The 23,759-nt window shown below is 35.1% G+C and overlaps 2 protein-coding genes across 10 annotated transcripts; both read left to right on the top strand.

Moving 5' to 3' along the window:
• The first annotated feature begins 644 nt into the window (after positions 1-644).
• Positions 645-16,196, top strand: LOC120768041 (sodium- and chloride-dependent glycine transporter 1). 9 transcript variants are annotated; one of them, XM_040094544.1, is made up of 11 exons: positions 645-897; positions 993-1,267; positions 8,563-9,423; positions 10,958-11,089; positions 11,163-11,379; positions 11,534-11,654; positions 11,714-12,056; positions 12,122-12,279; positions 12,397-12,525; positions 14,673-14,879; positions 14,943-16,196. In XM_040094544.1, the coding sequence occupies exons 3-11, from the start codon at positions 8,973-8,975 to the stop codon at positions 15,213-15,215; spliced, it is 2,031 nt and encodes a 676-aa protein (XP_039950478.1). In that variant the 5' UTR covers positions 645-897; positions 993-1,267; positions 8,563-8,972; the 3' UTR covers positions 15,216-16,196. The 9 variants fall into 9 exon arrangements, with proteins under 9 accessions (XP_039950478.1, XP_039950476.1, XP_039950477.1 ...); XM_040094542.1 differs by having other exon boundaries at positions 645-1,267; XM_040094543.1 differs by lacking the exon at positions 993-1,267 and having other exon boundaries at positions 645-957.
• A 2,204-nt stretch (positions 16,197-18,400) lies between these two features.
• On the top strand, positions 18,401-23,717 carry LOC120769341 (sodium- and chloride-dependent glycine transporter 2-like). Its single transcript, XM_040096298.1, has 10 exons — positions 18,401-18,626; positions 18,823-18,954; positions 19,983-20,152; positions 21,856-21,947; positions 22,023-22,158; positions 22,224-22,554; positions 22,642-22,808; positions 22,870-22,998; positions 23,087-23,293; positions 23,358-23,717. The coding sequence occupies exons 1-10, from the start codon at positions 18,464-18,466 to the stop codon at positions 23,640-23,642; spliced, it is 1,812 nt and encodes a 603-aa protein (XP_039952232.1). The 5' UTR covers positions 18,401-18,463; the 3' UTR covers positions 23,643-23,717.
• Positions 23,718-23,759: the final 42 nt, after the last annotated feature.

The following is a 23,759-nucleotide window of genomic DNA, read 5'->3' on the forward strand; positions in this document are numbered from 1 at the left end:
ACATATGAAATTATAAATTGTTCAAGAAATATGAATTATTTCACATTCTTATACCATTTACTTCACTTTTCCACACTCAACCACAAATATCACTTATTGGCAAGTGACTAGCTGCAAAAATTTCCTACCGACCACACTACGTATGCGAACGAAGATGTTTTCCGTACATTGGCTTTTGGACTCGCGCCTTTTCGCAATACTCGCCGCAACTGCACATACGTAACTATACAAACAAAGCACTAATGTGCTGTGAGCATAAAAAATACACGCGAGCTTAGCAAAAATCTCTCGCAAACTCTCACGGCATTGGAATTCGCTGGCGGCGCTGAGTGATGCGAATAATATACAAAAACAAATGCGAAAGCCGGTGCTCCAAACGAATGCTATTGTGGCTCCTCGGCGGAGCGACTACTAGTAGGCCTCGGCTCTCCAATATCAGCAGCCAACCAACCAACAATGCCAACTACTGATAATAAAAGGTAATGCCAACAACAAAAATACAAATACAACAGCAACTACATATACTAACAAATATGTACACAAAGATTTGGTGGAAAAAGTGCAATGAAAATGAAAATGAAACGCTTCGTCGCAGCTTTTTTGGTTTGTGCGCTGTCGCGCATCATGTGGATTTGTTGTCTCAGTGCTGTGCGCTTTGTGTCGGCAACGACTTCGGGTGGACGTGCGCGTCATTGGTGTCGTAGCGTTGCATTGATTAAAATCGATTTGGGAGCAGCAGAATAAAGAAAATCGCCAGTTGTTAGTTGACAGAGTCGGAGATTGCTATTTGGGTGTCTAGTCCAAGCACGGTAGGTTCGGTTCGGTACGGCAGATGAGCGTTGTGTATTGAACGGCGGTGTTGTTGCTTTCTCGCCTGTTTTCGATAGAAGTGTGAGTGTAAGTGTAAGTGATTTTTCTGCAACTTTTCCGCGTTCGATTTGGCTTATTTGGTGGCACGTAAGTGAATTGTTAGCTGTGCTTTGTTGTTGTAGGTTTTATGCAATGTGATTTGCAATTTGCCACATTGTTGTTGCAATTACGTGATGGTGCTGGTGGAAAGTTGTTGCTGGTATGCCACTAACTGCACAGCCAATGGATAAACAAAAAAGGAAGCAACAATATCAACAACAACAACAATAACAACAACTGCATAAGTAACCAGCGAAATGTTGAAAGCATTGCACAATACAAACTTCTAGCCGAGCCGTCGCAGCGAGTGCGATTCGCAGTCCGCAGGCCGCAATCAGCAAGCAGTAGTTGTGAAACGGTGAGCGAGCGTGTAGCGTAAATTCGCCAAGAGCGTTGCGTGAAGTGCGAAAAAATATACAATTCTTACTTAAAAGTGTTAAATTTTGTGTTATTATGAAAACAAAAGAGACGCTGTGTTAAACGGAAGTGAAAAAGGTGCAAAATATATACAATAACCGTTACAAAGTGCATAATTGTGGGTTTTCCGTTGAGGAAGTGAAATGCAAGTATGTAAGCAACATTGGTCGCAAGTCGCTGCAACAACAGCATAACAAGGAAACAATGCAACAAATATGCATACTCATGCTTATACCATTCGTATGTATGTGTGTGTGTGTAAGTAAGTGGCGCCGGCTTGGGCTGACTGTGTGTCTGCTTGATACTGTCTGTTTTGCTGCAAAGCTTTGTGCATGTGCACGCAATTGGTGTGCATAGATACATACATATGTACATAAATAAGTTTTATTTTTAAATATATGTGCATCTATGTGTTACATAGATACATATGCGCCTATTAATATACATATGCATAAAAGCATCGCTGTCTATATTCAAGCAAAGTTATATATTAACGTGTGTGATTGCAACAGCACTACACCCACACTGGCACTACCCAGCAAACCAAATTACAGCGGAGAGAGTATCAAAGTAAGTGGGCAAAATTAAAGAGATTTAAAAAAAAAATTACGGTTGTGACCCAGTGGCCATGTTAGGTCTCAGAGTGTATTTGCGACTCGATTTCTTACAAAATTCCTTAGAGATTTAGAATTGGCCTAGAATTCATATATTTATATACATACATATGTATATATGTATATATGTGTGTGTATATACATATATTCCATACCATCAGAAAGTAGAGAGTTCAACGAAGATAAACCTTACCAACAGCACTATTCTTTTCTGAGCATTTTATATTAAAAACTAAGATTTTTTTTGGATATTAAGTCAAAAAATTAAAAAAAAAACTGTAAAAACTGTAAAAACACTTTACTTCGCTTGAGTCCAAGCTATAATACCCTTCACAAATTCAAAGGGTTTACTTACAAAAACTTAGATCATGTTGTTGCTGTTGATCGTGATCCTTCTATCATGTATGTATGTATGCTTTATAGGTTCTTTGATGTTTCTTTCTGTGTGTTTCAAAAATCGTGGCAAACTTAACATACCCTTTACGAAATAAAAAAATTTAATTTTTCACATAAAATTTGAGGTTATGTCACAAAGTGTTAACACAAATGCTCTAGATATTTTTATTACTTACAACTTTGGCATGTAACTTCTTTCGATAGGACTTGTGGTTTTTCTAGAAATTCAGATTAAACGTTTTCGCCCTCGAAAACTCAACTTATCCGCCTCCTTTCACTTACCGATCTTAGACCGAGGTAATTGAATCTTCTTTACATTTTTGCCACATTCTCTTCCTTTTTGAACCATTAATTTAAGTCAGGTTAGGTTAATCTGATAGGCCAATAAGCAACGCATAGACTAGTTTTAGTAATTTGCGATACCCGATGAAGTTCAGTTGCTAGATCCAAGAGCAGTAGTAATCTATGAGGATGTCTGCGCTTGATGCGAATTTAAACAACCTCTGCGGCTTCACTATCCATACCTCCTCCGGGGTATCATATCGTGGAGATCTCAGATGCTACAGCGTAGTCTTGCCAATGCGGGACAAGTGCATAAGAGATGATCCATTGTTATTTTTTGGTTTAACACTCAAATTGCCCCCGACAATTTTAGTCGTTGTCAAAATCTTAAAAAAATATGTTTACTGGTCTACACTTTTGTATCCATTTTAGTTGCGACCTCTTATCATTACCTCTAGTTGTTGCTACTTGTTGTTGTTGTTGGTGCTCTTGTTGCTCTTAAACGAGTGTCTGCGCATATTTGCCGCTGCGCATAAATAGGGGAATCATATATGTGTGTGTGTGTGTGTACTTGTAGAAAGCAGTATAGCCAAGTATTTACCAAACTCAGCCGGAGAAAGTAAACAAGAATGTTATGAAAAGATAATTCTTCAAGCGCTAATAAAAATAGAGCAACCAACAAAATATGACAGATATATGGCATGAAATGAGAACACGTCCAAAGTCGCGGTAAATAGTGATTTAAACTTAAAATACTATGAAAAAATTATAAATAAGTTTTTGTATAAAAAGTGATAACGTTTTCATAAATAGTGATTAAATTTTTTAATAGTGATAAAATTAAATTTGTAAATTAACAAAGGAGTGAGAATTAAAAAAAATATAATTTACAGAAAAAAGCGAAAAATAAGAAAGGGTTTAATTAAGAAAATAACAAAAAATTTAAAAAAGTGAAAATTTGAAAAATTAAATTTTAAATTAAAAATGAGGTGAGAATAAAAAAAAAATAATATGAAAAAAATTGCAAAAAATTAAAAAAAACGAACATTTGAAAGCTTAAAATGAAGTGAGAATTAAAAAAACTTGAAAAATTGTGTGCAATGAATTGAAATTGAAGTGAAATACAAAAACAAAGCAAATGAAAAAAATAGTTGTTAAAAAGTAATATATAAAAAAAATTAAAAAAAGGATAATATAAAAAAAATAAAAATTTAAGCTGCTATTACTATAAATATTATCAATATAAAATTTAGCATTTGCTAAATTATATATTATACGTACATACATACATATGTACATAGATACTGTTTTATTTTACCTGCAAATCCCAAATATCAGAGTGTACGAGTACACAATAATTCCTTATAAATCATTATAATCAAATAAATCTATAGCTATTCTAAGTTTATTTGCATTTTAGTTGCCTGGCAAATATTATCGCGGCAATTATTACACTCGCACACACACACACACGCACACAGCAGTAAATAATCAATTTAATATGCCTGGCAGACTGGCAATAAATCGCTTCTACCGCCAACAAAACCAACAACAAATGAGGTATGCAAAGTGCTTAAACTTACAGGCTTTCTTCGCGTTGATTTGACTTGCTCACGAATAGCATTAATAATGTCTAATTGCTGCAACCATCCACCGAATGACTCAGATCCATTTATAAAACCGCAACTTTGTACTACAAATATATGCGCGTACAAAAGTAAATAGCGTGTGATCAAATTAGTAAATGACTTTTGCACTTCATCGTTGATTTAATGAGCACAAAGGAAAAAATAAACAATCGAATGGAAAGGAAAGCGCATTAAAAGTACACAAAGGCAATCGCTCGTTGTGTTAATTTGTTTAAAATAAACAAGCGTTAAACCAATTCATTTAAGATAGGCACTAGGCTGCTGCTCGCATTGGCATCAAAACAAAAATCAGCTGTTCATCTACATGTGCGTGTATGTATTTGTGTCGCTATGACGCTCTGCTGTCGGAAAGCTTGTTATTAGCGCGCAAATGAGCAAATCAGCAACGCTCAGTGTTAACTACTCTTTAATTCACATGTTCTCTCTGAGATTTTTAGCGCATCGCATATTATTTGAATATATGCATATATATTTTTTTCTTTCATTTTGAGTATTTATTTTACTGAAATAATGCTGCTTGGCATCTTAGCGTTTTCCTTTCTTTTTGCTTAACGTTAATTCGGAAATCGAGTGGGAAAGAGAGCGAATGAATGAGAGTTTTTAGCAAAACACCTAACAATTTTTTGTGCGAACTTGCTACTAGAGTTTATCGCGTCACTATAGTTGTGATGATAATGGTGTATTTATAAATAATTAACACTATGTAATACAAAACACTTTTTTTTTTTATTTTAATGTTATTGCTTTTTTTTTACTTTATTAAAGTTATATTCCTTAAGTAAATACATTCAAGATCAAATTTGACCCGGACAGGGTCAAGAGAGCTTTCACTAATTGTCATATGGAGATCAAATGACCGGTACAACCAAAATTTTTTAATATAAACTCAAGATCATATTTGAACCGGTCGCCAGCTAAAGCTTTCACTAATTGACATATGGTATGTATTATACTTAGATCAAATGATCGAACTAGGCAAACTTTTTTGTTACTTTGCTTTAGAGCACGCCTGGTCAAATTTGATCTTGAGTGTATTTATATACTTTCTCTGCTTACCAGAAATTTCTTTGAACAATTTTATACAAAATATTATATATCCTTAAGATAAAGTTAATTGGGCACTTATACGCCCTGTTGGTTCGCGCAAAAATTTTTGTCGGTCGTTTTAATTACTCATACGCCCCGCAGACATTACAGAATCCTTGCTCTAAAGAAATTAATATATTTGCTAATTTGTTTTATTTTTATGTTATTAAAAAATTATTTTTATTATTTAAATGGAAGCAATTGGAAGCAGTATGGAAGGGCTAAGTTCGGGTGCAACCGAACATTTTATACTCTTGCAACTTGCAAAGATTCGTCTTGCCACTGCGATTCCCTGTGCAAAATTGAAGTTTTATATCTTAATTTAGTGTTTAGTTATAGCACTTTATAGGTTTTCGGTTAATGGCGTTTTGTGGGTCTGGCAGTGGTCAGATTATGCCCAAATACGAACTAGTACTTTTTCTGCCAAGAAACATGTGTATCAAGTTTCAGCGAGATATCTTAATTTTTATTCAAGTTACAGCTTGCATAGACGGACGCACGGACAGACAGACAGTCACCCAGTTTTCAACTCCTCTTATGATCCTGATCATTTTTATATACATAACCCTATATCTATCTCGCTTAGTTTTTGGTTAGGTTAGGTGAATAAAACTATATAGCAACATGTTGCAAGGCTAAATTAAACCTGTTCAGGGCATACACACAAGAAACATTTTTGTAAAAAGATCTCTAGTTATGTACTAATGTATTTTTAATTATGTAGATTCTCAAAAGCATCTTTCAATTAACAAACTGATGCTAATTTTTATTTCTTCAGAAGTATTTGTTGCTTAAAACGCAATGGATATCATACACGTTTTTAAGAAAGTAAACAATCTCAGTGCTTTGGTATGCATTTATTCAGTATAAAGTAAGAAAAATAGCACTTATTAGATCTTTTCTCACTATAAGTGATGTGTGTGTACTTTTATGCTATCCGACAAGTTGAAATATAAAACCAATTCTGAAAGATTGGTATTTATGAAGAGAAGATTTGCTATGAAGCACGGTTTCTTATAGCTTTAGCTTATTTAGAGTCAGCCGATCTCAACAATTTCTTCGGAGATTTTAGTGTTGCCTTAGACAGTAATCTATTTCGTGAAGATGTCTTGTCATTATCCGCTAAGCGATATAGTGTTTCGATATAGGCGATTCCGACAAATAAGCAGCTTCTTAGGGACAAGAGAACACGATCAAAACTTCAAATTTATATCTCAAAAAGAGAGCGACTAAATTGCACATATACAGACGGACAGATGGATATGGATAAATTTATATATAGACTATATGGGTCTCAAACTTTTTCTTCTGGATGCTTTCAGGGTATAAAAGATTCAAAAATTGAATAAATTTTAATATTACTTACGTTCATTGCTTATTATTAAATATACCCAAAACAAAAAATTACCTAATATTATTTTTTATATTTATAATATAATGTCCTCTTACATACTATACATATATATCCATACAAAAATAAGTGGACATGCACTAAGCCTTAGCGACTACCGCAAATAAAAAACACATTGAGGATAGCACCGTGCGTTCAGCGAAGAAAGAGCATACATATGGAACAATGACGACAGCAGCAACATTGAGCAGCCATATACACACACACACACCTAAACAAGTATAATTTATATATATGGGTGTTGTATATGCACTTGATTGTGTGTGTGTCGCTAATCGCAAGCAGACGCTGCCAAACAGTCAGTTGAAGCGGACAGCTGTTGCTGCTTTCTCGCCCCCTTTATTCCCCGCCACCATGCGTTGGCTATTGGAATTTTAACAATGGCTATCTATCAACACAATGCTTAGAATACTATACAAATTATTTGCTTATTTTGCTGAAAAACGAAACTTCGATGTTTCAATATATTTCAGTACGTTCGGAAGCACTGTCCAGTGCACAAAAGCGCAAAAAGGCGAAGAGCCACCAGACGGGAATGGTTAATAACTGGTTGATCGCGCGAAATTTGTACGTGATTATGGGAATTCAATTGAAATTTCACGCTATTTTGAAAAAAAATTGCACCATTTGCACTTTATGGCAAAAAAAAATATTTTTGTTTCAAATAAATTGAAAAATAATTATATTGTGTGCTGCTACTAAGGAGTACTCGAAATTGTATTATGGCTTAGACAGATTTTTTTCATTATAAGTCTTTTTTCTCATAGTATATATGTATGCAAATAATTGTATACTCAAATATAAATACTATATATATATATATAATTTTTTGATTAACTGTGGCGCGCTGGAGATCGTTTTCTTTAGCTTCTTTTGGCTTTAAATGTGTATTTAATTGCATTTCAAAAGACAAGGCAAATGTGAAAATATTTGAAAAATATATGTATATGATATTATTTATCGGTCGGCCGGTGACATATATAAGTGCCTTCATATGAGTGCAAAAATTTTTGAATTTGTGATTTTTTAAATAAAATGCCATCACAATACGTGTATTCAGTAAATTGAAAATATTTCAGTTGAACCGAAGTGAGAGTTTGAACTATGGCTTCTGTACCATAAATATATATAGCTCATTGAAATAAATTTGAGTTATCGAAATTTGAGTGCAGTGAAAAACTTAAAAAATTTAACGCGATTTTAACAAATTATTTATACGGAAAAAAGTATGAAATATGACAACTTAAAAAAATAATAATTTAAAATTCTTGTGAAAAATGCAAACTCGTATGAGAAAAGTGGCGCAAATATCAAAAAAAAGTATGTCGTCACTTAAAATGCAAAATAACGTAACGTCACTTTGTATAAGTTAGCAAGTAAAAGAAAAACGATATAATAAAAAAAACTCATATTGAAACAAAATGTGTATTTTGGTTATAAAATGTTCATATATTGGTTATATTCGACAGCGGAAGCTTAAAAGTTTATGATACATATATACTCGTACAATATGTGGAGTAAATTGTTAGCAATAAAATACTCAATTTCGAATATTTTGATGATACGTTGTTTTGCATTTGAAATGACGATATGTATTAAAACATTTTTTTATGACGCCAAATTAATTATTTTTTTACTATACGAATGAATATTTACTCTTTATCATTATATTTTATTTTATTTATGCTTTTGGCCTGATTTCGCTATGAATGGTCATATAAATAAAATTTCTTATCAAATTAACTTCCAGAGACAATTATTTTTTTATTATTATTTTTTTTCTATTTTTTCTTCACAGCCGAAGACATTACTAAATTTACGAATAGAAATACAAATAATCAAACCTACATACGTGACTTTTGAAAAATGTGTTAAATCACTTTGAAAACTTGATCATTTCAACATGTGCAAGAATTAACAAATCGCTTGGAGATTACTGAAAGTGCAATAAATATTTAATTTAACACCCAATACTTATGCACCGCGCACCGCTGACAGCTAAACCACTGCGCAAATACAACAACGTTTACTTATGACCTCACAAATGTGGTCAACACACCACGCTCTCCCACCCAAATGCGACAATGGTGAAATAATTGCGCAACCACTTAATAACAAATTAAATTAAACAGCAACAACAAAGTGCTGCAAATTGCTGTCGCTACTCCGTTTTGGCAACAACAACTACAACCCCACACAACCACCACAATGAAATCGATCTTTGGCGGCGCCAAACAACAACTCAGCAGCTGCATGCAGCAGGACAGTGATGATACACCGCCCGTTATATTGGTAGCCAACAATGACTATAACCACCATCAACATGAAAACCACTACCAACAGCACAATGGTGGCTATCAAGCGCCAACAAGGCGCAATCAATCGCCGCGCCACTACAGCCAGCCTCATACGGAGCTAAACGATCACACCGATAGCCAGCACAACAATAATAACAATGTCAATAACAACTTTATCACAGCCGTCACGACGCCCATCACGGGCACGAGCACTTATGAGACCTTACAACGGCCCTTCAAGCACGATCGTCGTCGCGGTCAATGGTCGGCGACGGCAGATTTTTATTTTGCCTGCACAAGTCATGCCTTCGGTTCGATTATCTTCTCGGAGGTGCCAGTTTATGCGATGATTTTTGGTGGCGGTAAGTGTACACAGACATACAAGTACATGCGATAGTTTAGTTTGATAAGCCAGTATTTGTTCTTTATTGCCTATGACCTCAATCCGAGTTAATTTTAATTCGCGGAGTACAGTAGACAATTGTCTTTATTTCAGTATTCTGTTATCACTTAATTGCCTAACCTTGCAAGAAATCAGCCTAGATAGCGTTTACGGTTAGAGATCAAGAGGAAGTAAAAGCTATTACAGTATTTCTCTGGTAAAAAGATTCGCGTTTAAAAGTTGTATTTCTACGAACAGCAAAATCTCGCGTTTCTCGAGAGTGGCAACCGCCGAGGGATTAATATATATGAGTGTAATCAACTTACTAATATCAAAAAGTTATATAACTTTAAAAAAAATATAGGTTAGGTTAGGTTACACTGGCTGGCTTCAACGCCATACATTGACGCACAGGTCCTTTGAAACGCCAGATGTTATAAATACGAGCTGAAGTTTATGTCGTGCTAGACTTCAAAGCTTTTTGCGAAGTAAGGAGAGACTTGATATCTAATTCTGATTCTTCTCCAGTACCTTGAACTGTGAAGCTCTTAGGTTTCTAAGCCGAGTTGTAGACAAGGTCGGACATAAGCAGTGTTTTAGGATCTTTCTCATACTTACTCCTCTGCACTTTTTACATGTGCCATCGCTTATAATGCCCGTATGGCTCGCATGTAATGCCAGTAAGTTGTGACTTGTGACAAGCGCAGCCGTGTGATTAGAAAACTGGATCGGCCGCTAGATCTTAAGAGGAAAGCAACAAATTAGCTTGTTCATTCCAATGTCACGTAATCGAGATAAGGGAGTCCTCTCTTGCGAGCTCATCAGCTTTGCAGTTTTCAGCATATGTTCGCTATGGCCAGGCAATCAAAAGCTCCTTCTAATATCTTCTTTATTGGCATAGACTCCGCTTACGCGGTTTTAGCCGAGTTTACAACAGCACACCTGTCGTTCTTCCTCTCTAATACGAGACTGTCGTTTCTTTTTCATTGGGGGCGTTTTTTATGTGGCAGGTCTCAAACCCACCTCCCAACCCTGCGGAGGTATGGTTCGTCTTCTCACTTCCCTTCGCCTTTAAACGGATGTTTTTTGGCTACGCAGAGGATACTTGGTCTAAGACCGGAAGTCATGAGCTGCTTGAGCCATTTGTAAAGAAGTCGTTTCTGACCACTCACAAGTGAATGGCGCACAGAAAACTTTCTTCACTTGCGTGAACTTCTACACATCACTCCATCCTTCTATACTATAGTCAACTCAAAATTAAGTGGTCGCAGAGTTAGTGCTTTAAAATATTTTTAGTCAGTCTTTAACAATTTAAAGGTCAAACTATGTTCAGGGAATATTCAAAAATGTACCACAGATTGATGTTTTGCAGTTTGATGCCTTTTAAAATTTAGCCAAACAAAAAAATACTCCAACTCAAACACAAGCAAAATTATATTAAAATTTTTGTTATACCCTTCATAAAATCGTATTTATGCATCGCACTCATCAATATGAATTCTATTTCTTTACAGTTTTCTTTTTGCCAATGTACTTGATAGCGATATTTTTATATGCCATTCCAATTTTTATAATACAAACCTTCTTGGGTCAATTCTCAACCTCGGGCTTAATTTCCGCCTTTCGTGTGGCGCCGCTTTTCAAAGGTAAATCTATACTATTTTCTTACTCCAGCTCGATAGTTCTCAATACCATCATGTTTTATTTCCGCCGCAACAGGCATTGGTTATTCCATACTGCTGCTAAATCTAATTTCGCTTGCCTACTATGGCATTGTGGCAGCTGTACCGCTTATCTATGCAGCCAATGCCGTGCACACTGTGATACCGTGGATGAGTTGTGATAATGCGTGGAATACGCCCAATTGTTCGACACATTCAACATATGACGCGGATGAGATCTCGCTGGATCCGCATGCGACTGTCGAGTTTTTTCGGTAAGTGTGTGTATAAGCTTTCTTGATAAAATAATATTAAAAGTATAAACTCAATATATCCAAGTACGTAAAAAATGCAAAAATTGATGCATACTTTCAGGCTTCTTACTAAAAAATATTTTATGAAATAAGTAATAATATTGTATCCACACAGTTATATCATTCTCACCGATGATAACACGCCACATGAGTATGTGATATCTTGGCCCGTGCTCTGTGGTGTTGTGGGTGTGTGGCTGCTCACACTGGGCATACTGCTGAAGCGCGTCTCATTTGTAAGTAACTGAATTGAAATAAAAAGCAGTTTTTAATTATTTGCCTTCACACTTTACAGATTGGTAAATTTTTTCGTTGTACATGCGTCATTATGTTTGCCATTTTCTTGGCGATATTCTTGCATCTCATCTGCTACATAAGACTTGACTGGGACACCTTCGTGGACTACTTTAAGCCGACGCTGCAGAGCAGTTTCAGCGGTGTTTTGGGTGGTTTGCGCACAGCGATTTTCATGTCCACGTGGTTATTAGGCCCCGGTTGGGGTAACGTACTCACACTAGCCAGTCACAATCGCTTCCACCGTGACAGCGAGAAGCTGACCTACTGGGTGAGCGGCACACATGTGCTGCTCGCTTTTATGGCGATGATTTCTGGGCGTATCGCTTTCGATCACTTCGAAGGTACTGTCAAAGTGACATCTAATAAATTTATAAATAATTAATAAATAATATATATATTTTCACAGATCACGTGGGCTTCCTACACTTTCATTTCGATGAGGAACATTATATGCAATTTCTTTATCTCTGTTTTGCATATCTATTCGGTAGTTTTACGAGTCTGCCGAACTTCTGGTGTTTCCTCTTCTTCAGCATGATTTTTCTAGCGGAACTAAGTGCAATTGTAAGTAATGTGGTTTGTATATATATTTATATATATATATATATAATCGTAGTGTTTACAATGTCATATTTTAAATAAATAAATGTACTCCTGGCTTTTCCTTTGTTTTTCTACTAGATTATTCAAATGATGTCTGTGCTGACGGCTTTATTTGATGAGTACGAGCAATTAAGAACAAAGAAATCACGCATAACAATCGCTTTGACATTGTTGATGTTGACTGTGTCAATTTATTTTTGCACCAAGGTTAGTCTTTACAATTTTATGTGTATTCGGCATATAGTTTATATACTTATAAGTATGTATGTATGGTTTAGTCAAGCATATATAAGTAGAGTATGCCATATTCGCATACGTAAAAATGTAGGCACACTGGAAGCTACAACGCATTTGAATACGAATCCCCGCTTCAAAATAAGCCTCTGAGCCATTTTTAGCGACTACTTGACATCGTTTTTACGAAATGTTTAGGTTTTTTGCTGAAATTGGATTGGGTCGATTTAGAAGATATATTGAGGTCTTCTGCACTCTCTTCGATGCCATGTTGTTATGCTTTTATCAAAGGTGGGTGAACGACTTGAATGAAACAAGTTTTCGATAAATAATAATAATAATCTTGTCGTGATAAAGTTGACTTCCAAGAACACTACTTCTTGGGTCAAATTTGATCAAATGTTATAACTAAATAAACAACTGTTTATTTTTTTCAAAAATATTGAAGAAAACATAAGGCTTAGTTTATAAATAGAGTCTAGAAAAGAATACATGATACGAACAGAAATCTGTGTATCATATAGTAGTCGCTTTCAATTCACCAAAGAGGTCAATGTACATAAGTATATATTCAAATTCTCTCCACCATCTCCGCGTTAAGCTTGTCCGAACTTCCCCTCCAATTTGTGTGAATCGCATTGGGTTGTCTCACTAATGTCGAAATCTATGCTCTTTAGCTTCATATCGAGCTTGCAAGGAGCGACCTCTATTTAAACGGTTCTCGAGTTTTTTACCCGAGCAACTAATGCCAGCTTAGCAGAACTCTGTATTTGAAGTACTTTTAAGGGTTTATATGGGTTTGCTCGGGTAAAAAACAGCCCTTTACAAACATAAACTACTTATTAACAAAGAAATTCTGAAATTTTTGGAATAAATTATATTTTAAACTCGGCCATTGCATCGCCATTTCCGCTGACCTCTCGAAAAAAGATGCGCTTTAGAACATGGAAGGGAAAAAAATTAAAATTGGATTTTTGGCAGACATTTTTACAAAAAACAATTAAGGAAGGGCTAAGTTCGGGTGTCACCGAACATTTTATACTCTCGCATGATAAAGTGTCCATAAGTGGGCGAGGCCACGCCCATTTTCAGTTTTTAAAAAAAGCCTGGATGCAGCTTCCTGCTTCTTTAGTGTTTCTGACATTTTTTGTTAGTCGGTTAACGCACTTTTAGTGATTTTCAACATAACCTTTGTATGGGAGGTGGGCGTGGTTATTATCCGATTTCTTCCATTTTTGAACTGTATATGGAAATGCCTGAAGAAAACGACTGTGTAGAGTTTGGTTGACATAGCTATAGTAGTTTCCGAGATATGTACAAAAAACTTAGTAGGGGGCGGGGCCAAGCCCACTCTCAATTTTTACTCAAGTTACAGCTTGCACGGACGGACGGACAGACGGACGGATTTCGACTCTACTCGTCACCCTGATCACTTTGGTATATATAACCCTATATCTGACTCTTTTAGTTTTAGGACTTACAAACAACCGTTATGTGAACAAAACTATAATACTCTCCTTAGCAACATTGTTGCGAGAGTATAAAAAACAATAGCGGCATTTTCTTCAAATAGTTGTAATTGCACAAAAAATCCTTCGATGAAGTCTTTAAGAATTGTATCCCACGGATCTGTGTAAAGTTTCATGAATATCGGTTGAGTAGCTCTTGAGAAATAATGCCAACCGACTTCAAAAACACAGTTTCGAGAAAAACGCGTTTAAAGTTGGCGCACTTAGCCTAGCTAGCCTCGAGTGCACAAGTTCTCAAGTCTGCATCTCCGAAACTAGTACTCGGATCAATTTGAAAATTTAGGACAATGTTCTAGAGGTATTGTATAATACGAGTAATAAGACAATAAAAAGTAATCGATTTTTGAAACCCAAAAACCCATGGAACCCCTTAAGAAAGTGATATTGCGTAAGTCTAACTCTGTTTAAAGAGTTCAGCGTCAATAATTTTCAACAAACCGGTTTGATTTTATTTCGAATCGAGTAACATTCGTTTAACACACTTTTAAGGTTTTTCTAGGTCTACAGAACCATTTATCACATAAGCAAAAGCAATAATAATAAGTAATTTGATTGATCTTTTAATCATTACATTTTCTTTGCAATCTACAGAAAGGCTTTGAACATCTGGACCTGCTGCCCAATATTGTCATACTCTCACATTTGATTATCTCTTTCGTACTCCTGCTCATGACCACCTGGATCTATGGACGCGAACGTTTTCAATGCGATTTACAATTTATGTTGGGCAAAACGATTTCGAGTTTTAAGATATTTCTAATACGTTTTCTAACGCCCGCGTTCTTTGTGTTAAGCATTGTAAGTAGTACGGCTGTATATCTGATCTCCATTATATTCGAATTCTCGCTTTCTTGCTTACAGATACAAACGCTTTATTTTTTGGAGCGTGACAACTCACCAACGGCACTGGTTATCGTCAGTCAATGTGTGATATATGCCATAGCGCCTGCCTATATGATTTATAAAATTTGCCAAACCAATGGCACATTGCGTAATAGACTGAAACAATGCTTTGCACCGCACGACTGGCATCCCGTCGATGCTGATAATCGCCGCTTCTACGAGGAGATCATGGGCGTCTCGGAAATGCTAGTAATGGAAGGCGGTGAAGAGAACTGCGCTGTGAATGCTTAAAACTATAAATGTGACAAGCAAACATACATACATACAAACACTTATGTATAGCAAACGAACAAATAATTTTAAGAGTCAGATAAAACGGAGGATGTTTAGAGCATTTCCTGACTTTATAGCTGTAAGCTGGCATATTTACGAAACTAAATTAGATAAAGTGTCTGCTATGAATCGTAAAATTTTAAATGAGTTTAGTAAATAAAACAATTTCCATTACTTCACTTTCTTTTTAATGAAAGCATTTATGCCATAATGAAACGCTGATTATTCATTGGTTAAAGATGACGCAACAAATAATACGGAAATTACGATTTTTATTAATAAAATATTATATCTATATTAAAAAAAAAAGTATAAAACGATCATATGAAGCCATGAAAAAGCATAAATCTCTTTTATACTGACTGAACATTAAGTAATATTATATAACATCAAATTCGAGCGCATGGCTCGCTCATAAAAATCATTCAAAGCTGTAACTTGATTGATTAAGACAGTAGGAAATTACGCATATATGTATGTCTGTATGTATGTGTGTCTAGCGGTCTATATGTAAGCGCTTTTATATGTTAAACATTTTATGAAAATCCATATACATATATACATACGTATGTATGTATGTTAGTATAAGTATGTATGCAGGGGAGTAAATAATATTATCGGAATGCTTTGTAGTTTTTTAAGCTGCCTTTTTTTATAAGAGATTATATGTCAATTTATATACACACGAACTAATTATGTATATTATACCGAAGTGATATAACAGTTAAGAATACTCGATGTTCATACCAATGCATGAATGTAAGTTTGTGTCTAGTATATACATTTGTATGTATGTAATTACATACATACCCAAACTATATACGTAAGTTAGGATATCATGCAACTACTACAGTTATGTACAATAATTGAATACGATATGTAGACATTTTGAAAGTCTTAAAGTTGGAAATAGATTTGAAATGCGAAAAAACTTGCAAATGGTATTTCAACTCTGTGCGGATATACGTACGTAAGTACACCACAAAGAAGAAGAGAGCAAAAGCGTACGCAAACGCGGAAAAGCTAGCCACAGCCGAAAAGTTGAGAGGAGAGGGCAAAGTGTCAGTACGATGCAAAAGGTTTGAAAGTTTTGTGTTCAAGCACTTTCTGTGAGCAGAAATTCTGAAACGCGAGAGATAAGTACATGCTGAAAAAAATTTAATTTTTAACCTTAGATAATTTTTGTACGGTTTGAAGTTTACGAAAAAGTTGTATGTGACCGTTTGTAAAGAGATTTAAATTTCCTGCTATTACTTGAAACTAAAATATTTTTTTCAAATAGTAAATACATATGTATAAATATTTATTTTTACTTTCCAATAGTATGGAAACCCCTTTAATAATAGACTTTTTTAATTTTTTTGTTTGAGGTCTTTAACAACTATTGCTTGGAGTATACCTGTAAAGCGAAAAATGTCGACTTATTTTGGCCCATTATAATTCAGAGAGATATCATCATAATTTTTTGTATGTGTCAGTGCTTATCAAAATAGAAAAACAAGCATGAAAACATTTAATTTAAAGAACAGAGTTCCGATTTTCACTAGTGAAGTTTCAAACCAATAAAACTGCAATTTAAAATTTATTTCTATAAGGAAAAGTAGATGGTTTTCCTTCTAACATATTTTTAATATTCATGTTACCTCGTAAACTCATTGAATTTGAAATAAAATCTCTGAATTTGGGTGTCAAAAACTCTCCGGATACGTCGCTGGCCATCTCTGTGGTTGTCAAAGCAATAACAATATTTTCCCTGCAAACGAGTTTCTCAAACATTTTGGGACACAATGACGGTAGCTGGCTCTATACCATATAAGTAAAGCAGGTATCGTGCCTGGCCGATGATTCAGTGTCGCTCACGCCGCGAAGTGATGTGATTTGAGACTCACACGGCGACTTCAACGGTAGCTAGCTTTCAGCTGGCTCTATATAAGAAAAGCAGGCGCCATGCCCGGCCAGTGCTTGGGGGACGCTCACGCCGCGAAGTGATATGATTTTAATATCACAAGGCGACTTCAACGGTGGTCGACTGCCAGCTAGCTCTATATAAGAAAAGCAGGCGCCGTGCCTGGCCAGTGCTTGGGGGACGCTCACGCCGCGAAGTGATATGATTTTAATATCGCAAGGCGACTTCAACGGTAGTTGGCTGCCAGCTGGCTCTATATAAGAAAAGCAGGCGCCGTGCCCGGCCAGTGCTTGGGGGACGCTCACGCCGTGAAGTGATATGATTTTAATATCGCAAGGCGGCTTCAACGGTGGACTACCAGCTGGCTCTATATAAGAAAAGCAGACGCCGTGCCTGGCTAGTACTTGGGTGTAGCTCACACAGCAAAGATTTGTAGAGCCGTCGCAATTAAGACTGCATACTTGAAGCGATTTTCGTATGTGTGTCTAAGAACTTATTTTTTAGAGTACTAAGCGTAAAATATAATCGTGATTCTTGACCCATTGATGGCATTGAACTTTAAACGGTATTAATGACAAAAAAATAAATTATTATAATTATTTTTTAATTATTTGTTCAAAATAAACCATTATGTTTGTACACATCGGTACATACGTATATGTATATATTGTTATTTACATGATTAGTACACGTATAAACTATTATTGTCGTCGCGTTGCCCTAGCTCCCGAGCATACATACATATATTAATTCGTCTAAAAATTAAAATATTCGATTAAATCAAAACAAATCTATAAATATATATTTGTATGTATAATTTCAATATTTTACGTACAAACATATAACTCAGCGCTGTGTTTGCATACGCTCATGCATGACTTCAGCGCGAAGAGTTTTTCCGATATCGCTCGATTCGGTCGAAAGCTGAGCAATTGCAACGAACGTGAATGAAACATGCAAGTGATTAAATTTTAATTTTCTTTTGTTATTTTTGCTCATTTTTCTCTTTAACCATATTATAATCACTCGCAATTGTTGCTACATACATATGGCGATGTGAACGAAATTTTGAAAATGTTGAGCTGTTGATCAGTTGCTTTTCGACACTCTGCGCACATGGAACGCTTTGTAACGTCGCGATTATTGTCAAAATTTGCTGCATTCGTTTTAATTTCTTTTTGCGTGAAAATTTAAAATTTTGCAAACAATTAATTAATTAAATAAGAATAAACAATATTTTATTGGCATACATAGCATGTCTGTGTGTTTGTGCGCGTGCGTGTAGACAAAATTTGTTGAAATGATTTACGAGAGTTCTTATGACAGCGGTCGTCTGCCGTACAAACCGGATTTGGCACGTGGCTATTGGAGCAAATCCAGCGACTTCATATTTACCGGCATCAGCTTGGCTTTTCGCTTAGATATCTTCTCCATAGCTTGGATTGTATTCACATATGCTGGTTGTGAGTAAATATGTCTAAAGCAAAGTTATGAGAAGAGCGTTCGGCGTAAAATAATTACATTGAGAGGCAGCATAACAAACTGCGCATAATTGTTGTTTTTCTTTTGAGCATTTATTATTTTTTTTTGTCAACAAACATGAAAATAAACTTTTCTGTGTTTGTTTCGTTGCATTTTTCAAAAACAATTTATTTTTAGGCGCTTCCGTCATACCGTATATCGCAGCTTTATTCCTATTTGTTGTTCCACTTTTCGTAATGCAATCGTTTCTGGGGCAATTTTCGAGTAGTGGCTTCATATCGGCATTTCGTATAGCGCCACTCTTTAAGGGTGAGTATTTTTAATTTAAAAATTTATGCAGATATTCCCTGTTTCTTTAAGCTTTAAGTATATTAGCTGTCATTAATTATTTATATTAAGAGTGATAATTAGTTGATAAGCGAAGCATTAAAAGCACTTCTTGGAAGAGCAAGTTATGTGACCATATATACATACATACATATTAAGATTAAAAGGCCAAAAAAAGTGAACTTCCCAGAATTTTTTAGTCCAAAAATTCATACACATTTTAGCAAAAATATTTATTTGGAAAAAAAACTACAGCTGATCTCCAGGAGCTCCTCTCAAAAAAAAGTTTTACGGTGAACACTATATCTCCCCATTAAATCCTCTTTCGTAAAATTAATTTTAAATCTAGTAATTCATCGAGGGAATAAGCAAAATATTTTTTTTTTACCAAATGGCGATTTCTAAAAATTTCGGCCTTAAATTGTTAAAAAAAGAATTTATCTGTGAGAAAAAATCTGCTAACAAATATATTTAAGAAGCTCGTGTTAAGATTTGAGGCTAATCGCTTTAGCCGTTTTCGAGTAATGTTGGTGACCGACTTTAAACACATTATTTTGAGAAAAACTTGTACTTCCAAGCACACTGAAAAACCTCTCCAAATTTGTTACAGGCAAATTTCGAAAATATTCACCGGATAGATATGTGTATAGTGTGTGTATTCTTAAATATGTATATGTATGTACACTAAGAAAATATAATTAAAAAAATCGATTTTTTTTAATTATAACTGTATACTTGTATAACCCCTTAATAATTTACATTAAGACTAATTAATTAATAAGATAATATATTACTTAGTAAGTCCAATTTCAATACTGTCAATTAATATCAGAAAAGATAACATTTTTTAAAATCTCGTGAGTCAGAAATTTATATAATTGTTATTCATTATAATTCGAACCCAACTAATAGCATGAACGTATTAAAGTAGTATAGTAATAGAATTTAAATTATTTCGTTCTAAAAAAACATATTTTAATTTAAAAAAAGTATTTATTTTCAATACTCAGGAATTGGCTACATTAGTCTGGCTGTGAATTTGGGTATACTCACTTATTACAGCGTTTTTGCTGCCGTACCATTACTATATTTAATTCACTCAATGCGCCCAACTTTACCCTGGAGCTGTGAGGGCATCAAGCATTGGTCATACAATTTTACAGAAAACGAAGTGCGACATGTGAGTAAAAAAAATGTTTAAATACTTGTTCGATATTTTTTTTTTCAAAAACTTTATTAAATACTAAAAAAAATATAGAAATTCATAGAAGTGTATAAATGAACCATAATAACAAAAATTACTCACTTAGTAAACAAGATAATCAACTTTATATTTTATTTAATTCTTCATATTAAAGTAAAGGTTAGAATAGATTTGGTTACATCAGCTAACTTGCTCGATACACATATAGATAAATAAAAAGATATATAAATGAGGATTGCACCGCGATCCAAGGTCTATTACACCGACAAACATAGACACACATGTTCTTTGTAACGCCAGCTGGTGATTTGTGATCAATGTGATGCCTGTATATTTTAACCTTTGACCAGGCCAGCAACCGTCGTGCAGTCTTTTCGAAACAGTGTGAGTAGAGAGCTTGCGTGTTTTTCTTCAGCTGCCTTGCACATGATCTTGACGTTCCTGCATGCCTTATAGGCATTTCATCTCAACCTTATCCGTGTATTAGTCCCTAGGGAAATTTCATTGTCTATCGTTTTCTATCGTTTTTAATGACTTGCGCATTTCATTACTTGTTTTGGTAGTCAAGATAATGGCACTCTTGGCATTCTCATCAGCTATTTTGTTTTCCGGAACGCCGTTATGGCTTGTAACTCAGTATATATGCAGCCGTTTTTCGGCAGTCATTTTCTGACGAAATGCATTTATTACTGCTTGGTTATCGCCGTATATATTGATACTATTTACGCCATTTCCTGCGTTGTTGGCTATCTCAGCAGTTTTCCTGACCGCAAAGACTCCTTTATTTCGGTAGCTTGAAGGGTCGCCTGTGATAGGATCTTAGAGTCTCTCTATTTTTAAGTTTAACGAGTAAAGTGCAAGCTAAGTGGATCTATCCTTCTTGTGTTGAGCCTTCGATATTAAAGTACAGAATATCAAAAAAAAATTATTATATTTTGTAGAGTATACAACTTCATATAAAATCTATGAAACGAGCTAGGGATATTTTTTCAAGTAGTTTGAAGCGTTATTTGAATTTTTCTATCTGTTAGGGGGTTACATGGACTTACGGGTGTCACAAAATCAATTTTTTTATTGTCTTATTAAACTCTAGAACCCCTCTAGAGTATTGTCCTAAATTTTCAATTTGATCCGAGTAATAGTTTGGATATACAGCCTTGAGAACTTGTGCGCTCGAAGCCAGCTAGGCTAAGTGCGTCGTCTTTAAACGCGTTTTTATCGAAACTATGTTTTAGAAGTCGGTTCGCAAGATTTTGCAATCGATTTTCATGAAATGTTACACAGGTCTTTGAGATACAATTCTTAAAGACTTGGGCGATAGATTTTTTTCGATTACAACTATTTGAAAAAAAAAATGTTGCGAAATTTTCACCGAAATTTTCAAATTTTTTTGTAAAAATGTCGGCCAAAAATCCAGTTTTCAGTTTTTTTTCTTTGTCCAAGTTCTAAGTTAAGGTTTTAACTAAAACATGTACTTTTTTAACTTTGGGTGATCCTGAGGAGTTATCCTGCCAACGCGGTCGTATCTTTTTTCCGACAGAGTAAATTTCAGAACTTCTTTGTACTAATAAAAATTGTAATAAAATATTTAATTTTTTATATGAGAAATTTATTAATTTTTTGACTACCACCACCCACACTAATGTATGCACTATATATATATATTAATTTAATTTCAGCTTTGCCATATTCTATCAAATGACACACTGCCACCAAAGAACAGTTACTTTTGGACTGTAACGCACCAAATACCTTCGAACTTATTTTTAAAGTAATGCTTATTAAATATTATAATTATAGTAAGAAAGGGCGTAAAAGTACCGTATTTTCTAACACATTTTTTCAGTTCTCGTTTTAATCACATGGAACTATTTGACCCACATAGCGAGGGTTTCTATATCTCTTGGGAGATGCTGCTTTGTACTTTGCTCACATGGGCACTCATTGCGGCCATATTCTACAAATTCAACAGCTTTGAGAAGGTGGCTAAAAATCTGCATTATTTATTAAAAATATTTTTATTACATATATTTTTTTAATTCTACAGCTGAGCACCGTGCTGCGCTACAGCATATTTACTGCCTTCATCCTGCTATTAATTGCTGTGATACGTTTCGCTTTGGTACCGCAAAATCCTTTGCTTTCGCTATTTGATTTCTTCTTACCGAGTTGGGATAGGCAACTGGCAAGCTTTCCCTCAGTGGGCATATTCGTGATATCAGCATTTGGCGCCGGTTGGGGTACCATCATATCCCTGGCCAGTTTCAATAAATTCAAAACAAAAATTACACAAAATAGTTGGATCATTTGTGTTGGGCAAATGTTAGTATTTCTCTGCTTCGGGTATATTGTCTATGTGACTGACATTTTTTATGATGGTGAGTTTGTGGTGAATTAGAGACCGATATACATTTTATATACACTTTATATATACCGTTATGAGTACTTAATAAAACCATTTGCAGAAATTAAAAAAGCATATAACAGTGAAAATTCACGTTCATATGTCTATATAAGCAAGTTGTGGGTATTATTTCTCTCCACCGGCAGCGTGATGGCGGAAATGTCGTGGTCGAATCTATGGTGTATTTTATATTACGCAATGTTGTTCTTAGCGGCGCTAATCACAATTGTATGTACAATTTCGCAAAATTAATTTTCCCATGCTAATAATTTTAATTTTATTTCAACAGAGCATTAGCTTGCTTTCAACACTTCAGAGCATTTTTGACGAATTCGAAGGATATCGCACGCGTAAAACGGAAGTGACGCTCATTGTTATTGGCCTTTTGGGCATATGCTCGTTATACACGTGCTCCAATGTAAGCTAGGCGTTTGCCACTAAAATATCAACAAACTTATTTTGTTAATCGAAATTTTTAATTTTTTTTCTAATCAAAAATTTTGCAGAAAGGTGTCTTTTTACATGTGATTTTCTCCAATGACACGGTCGTCACGCAAACCGCGCTCAATCTCTTGCTATTTTTCGTTGTATTGTGGGTTTACGGGCGTGTACGTTTTCAGCGCGATCTTGAGTTTATGTTAAGTCAAAGCTTCAGCACATGCAAGATTTATGTGTTGCGATTTGTGTCTCCTCTGTGCCTGATAGCGCTTTTGGTATGCACTTTTTAATTTGCTTTAATTTTTCTAGCTAATGTTTAGTTATTTCTATATTTTGTAGCTGACAGCGATTTTCATTTCCGTTCTTTACCACTATTTGGGCACAACGGTTGTACAAATAGCTGCGCTGCTATTTATTGTGCTGCCCTGGCTGTATGTACCTGGTTACATGATGTATATTATGTTACAAACGACTGGCACTTTTAAGACGCGCTTCAAACGCTGCTGCCGCCCCATGGACTGGTATCCCGTGGAGTTAGAGGACCGACAACGTTACGAGCAAACAATGCGCAATGCGGATATGACGCATCAATTGCATGAGCTTGAGGAGGAAACTGTGACATAGCTAAGAATTTGTTTGAGTTTAGCTACAAATGTGATTTTTTATAGGAAAAAATGTTATATTTAGCACTGAAAACGATTTATATAAATATGAAAAATATATATGTTTTTATACATGACT

Source organism: Bactrocera tryoni, chromosome 2 (genome assembly GCF_016617805.1).
Source record: "Bactrocera tryoni isolate S06 chromosome 2, CSIRO_BtryS06_freeze2, whole genome shotgun sequence".
Lineage (NCBI taxonomy): Eukaryota > Metazoa > Arthropoda > Insecta > Diptera > Tephritidae > Bactrocera > Bactrocera tryoni.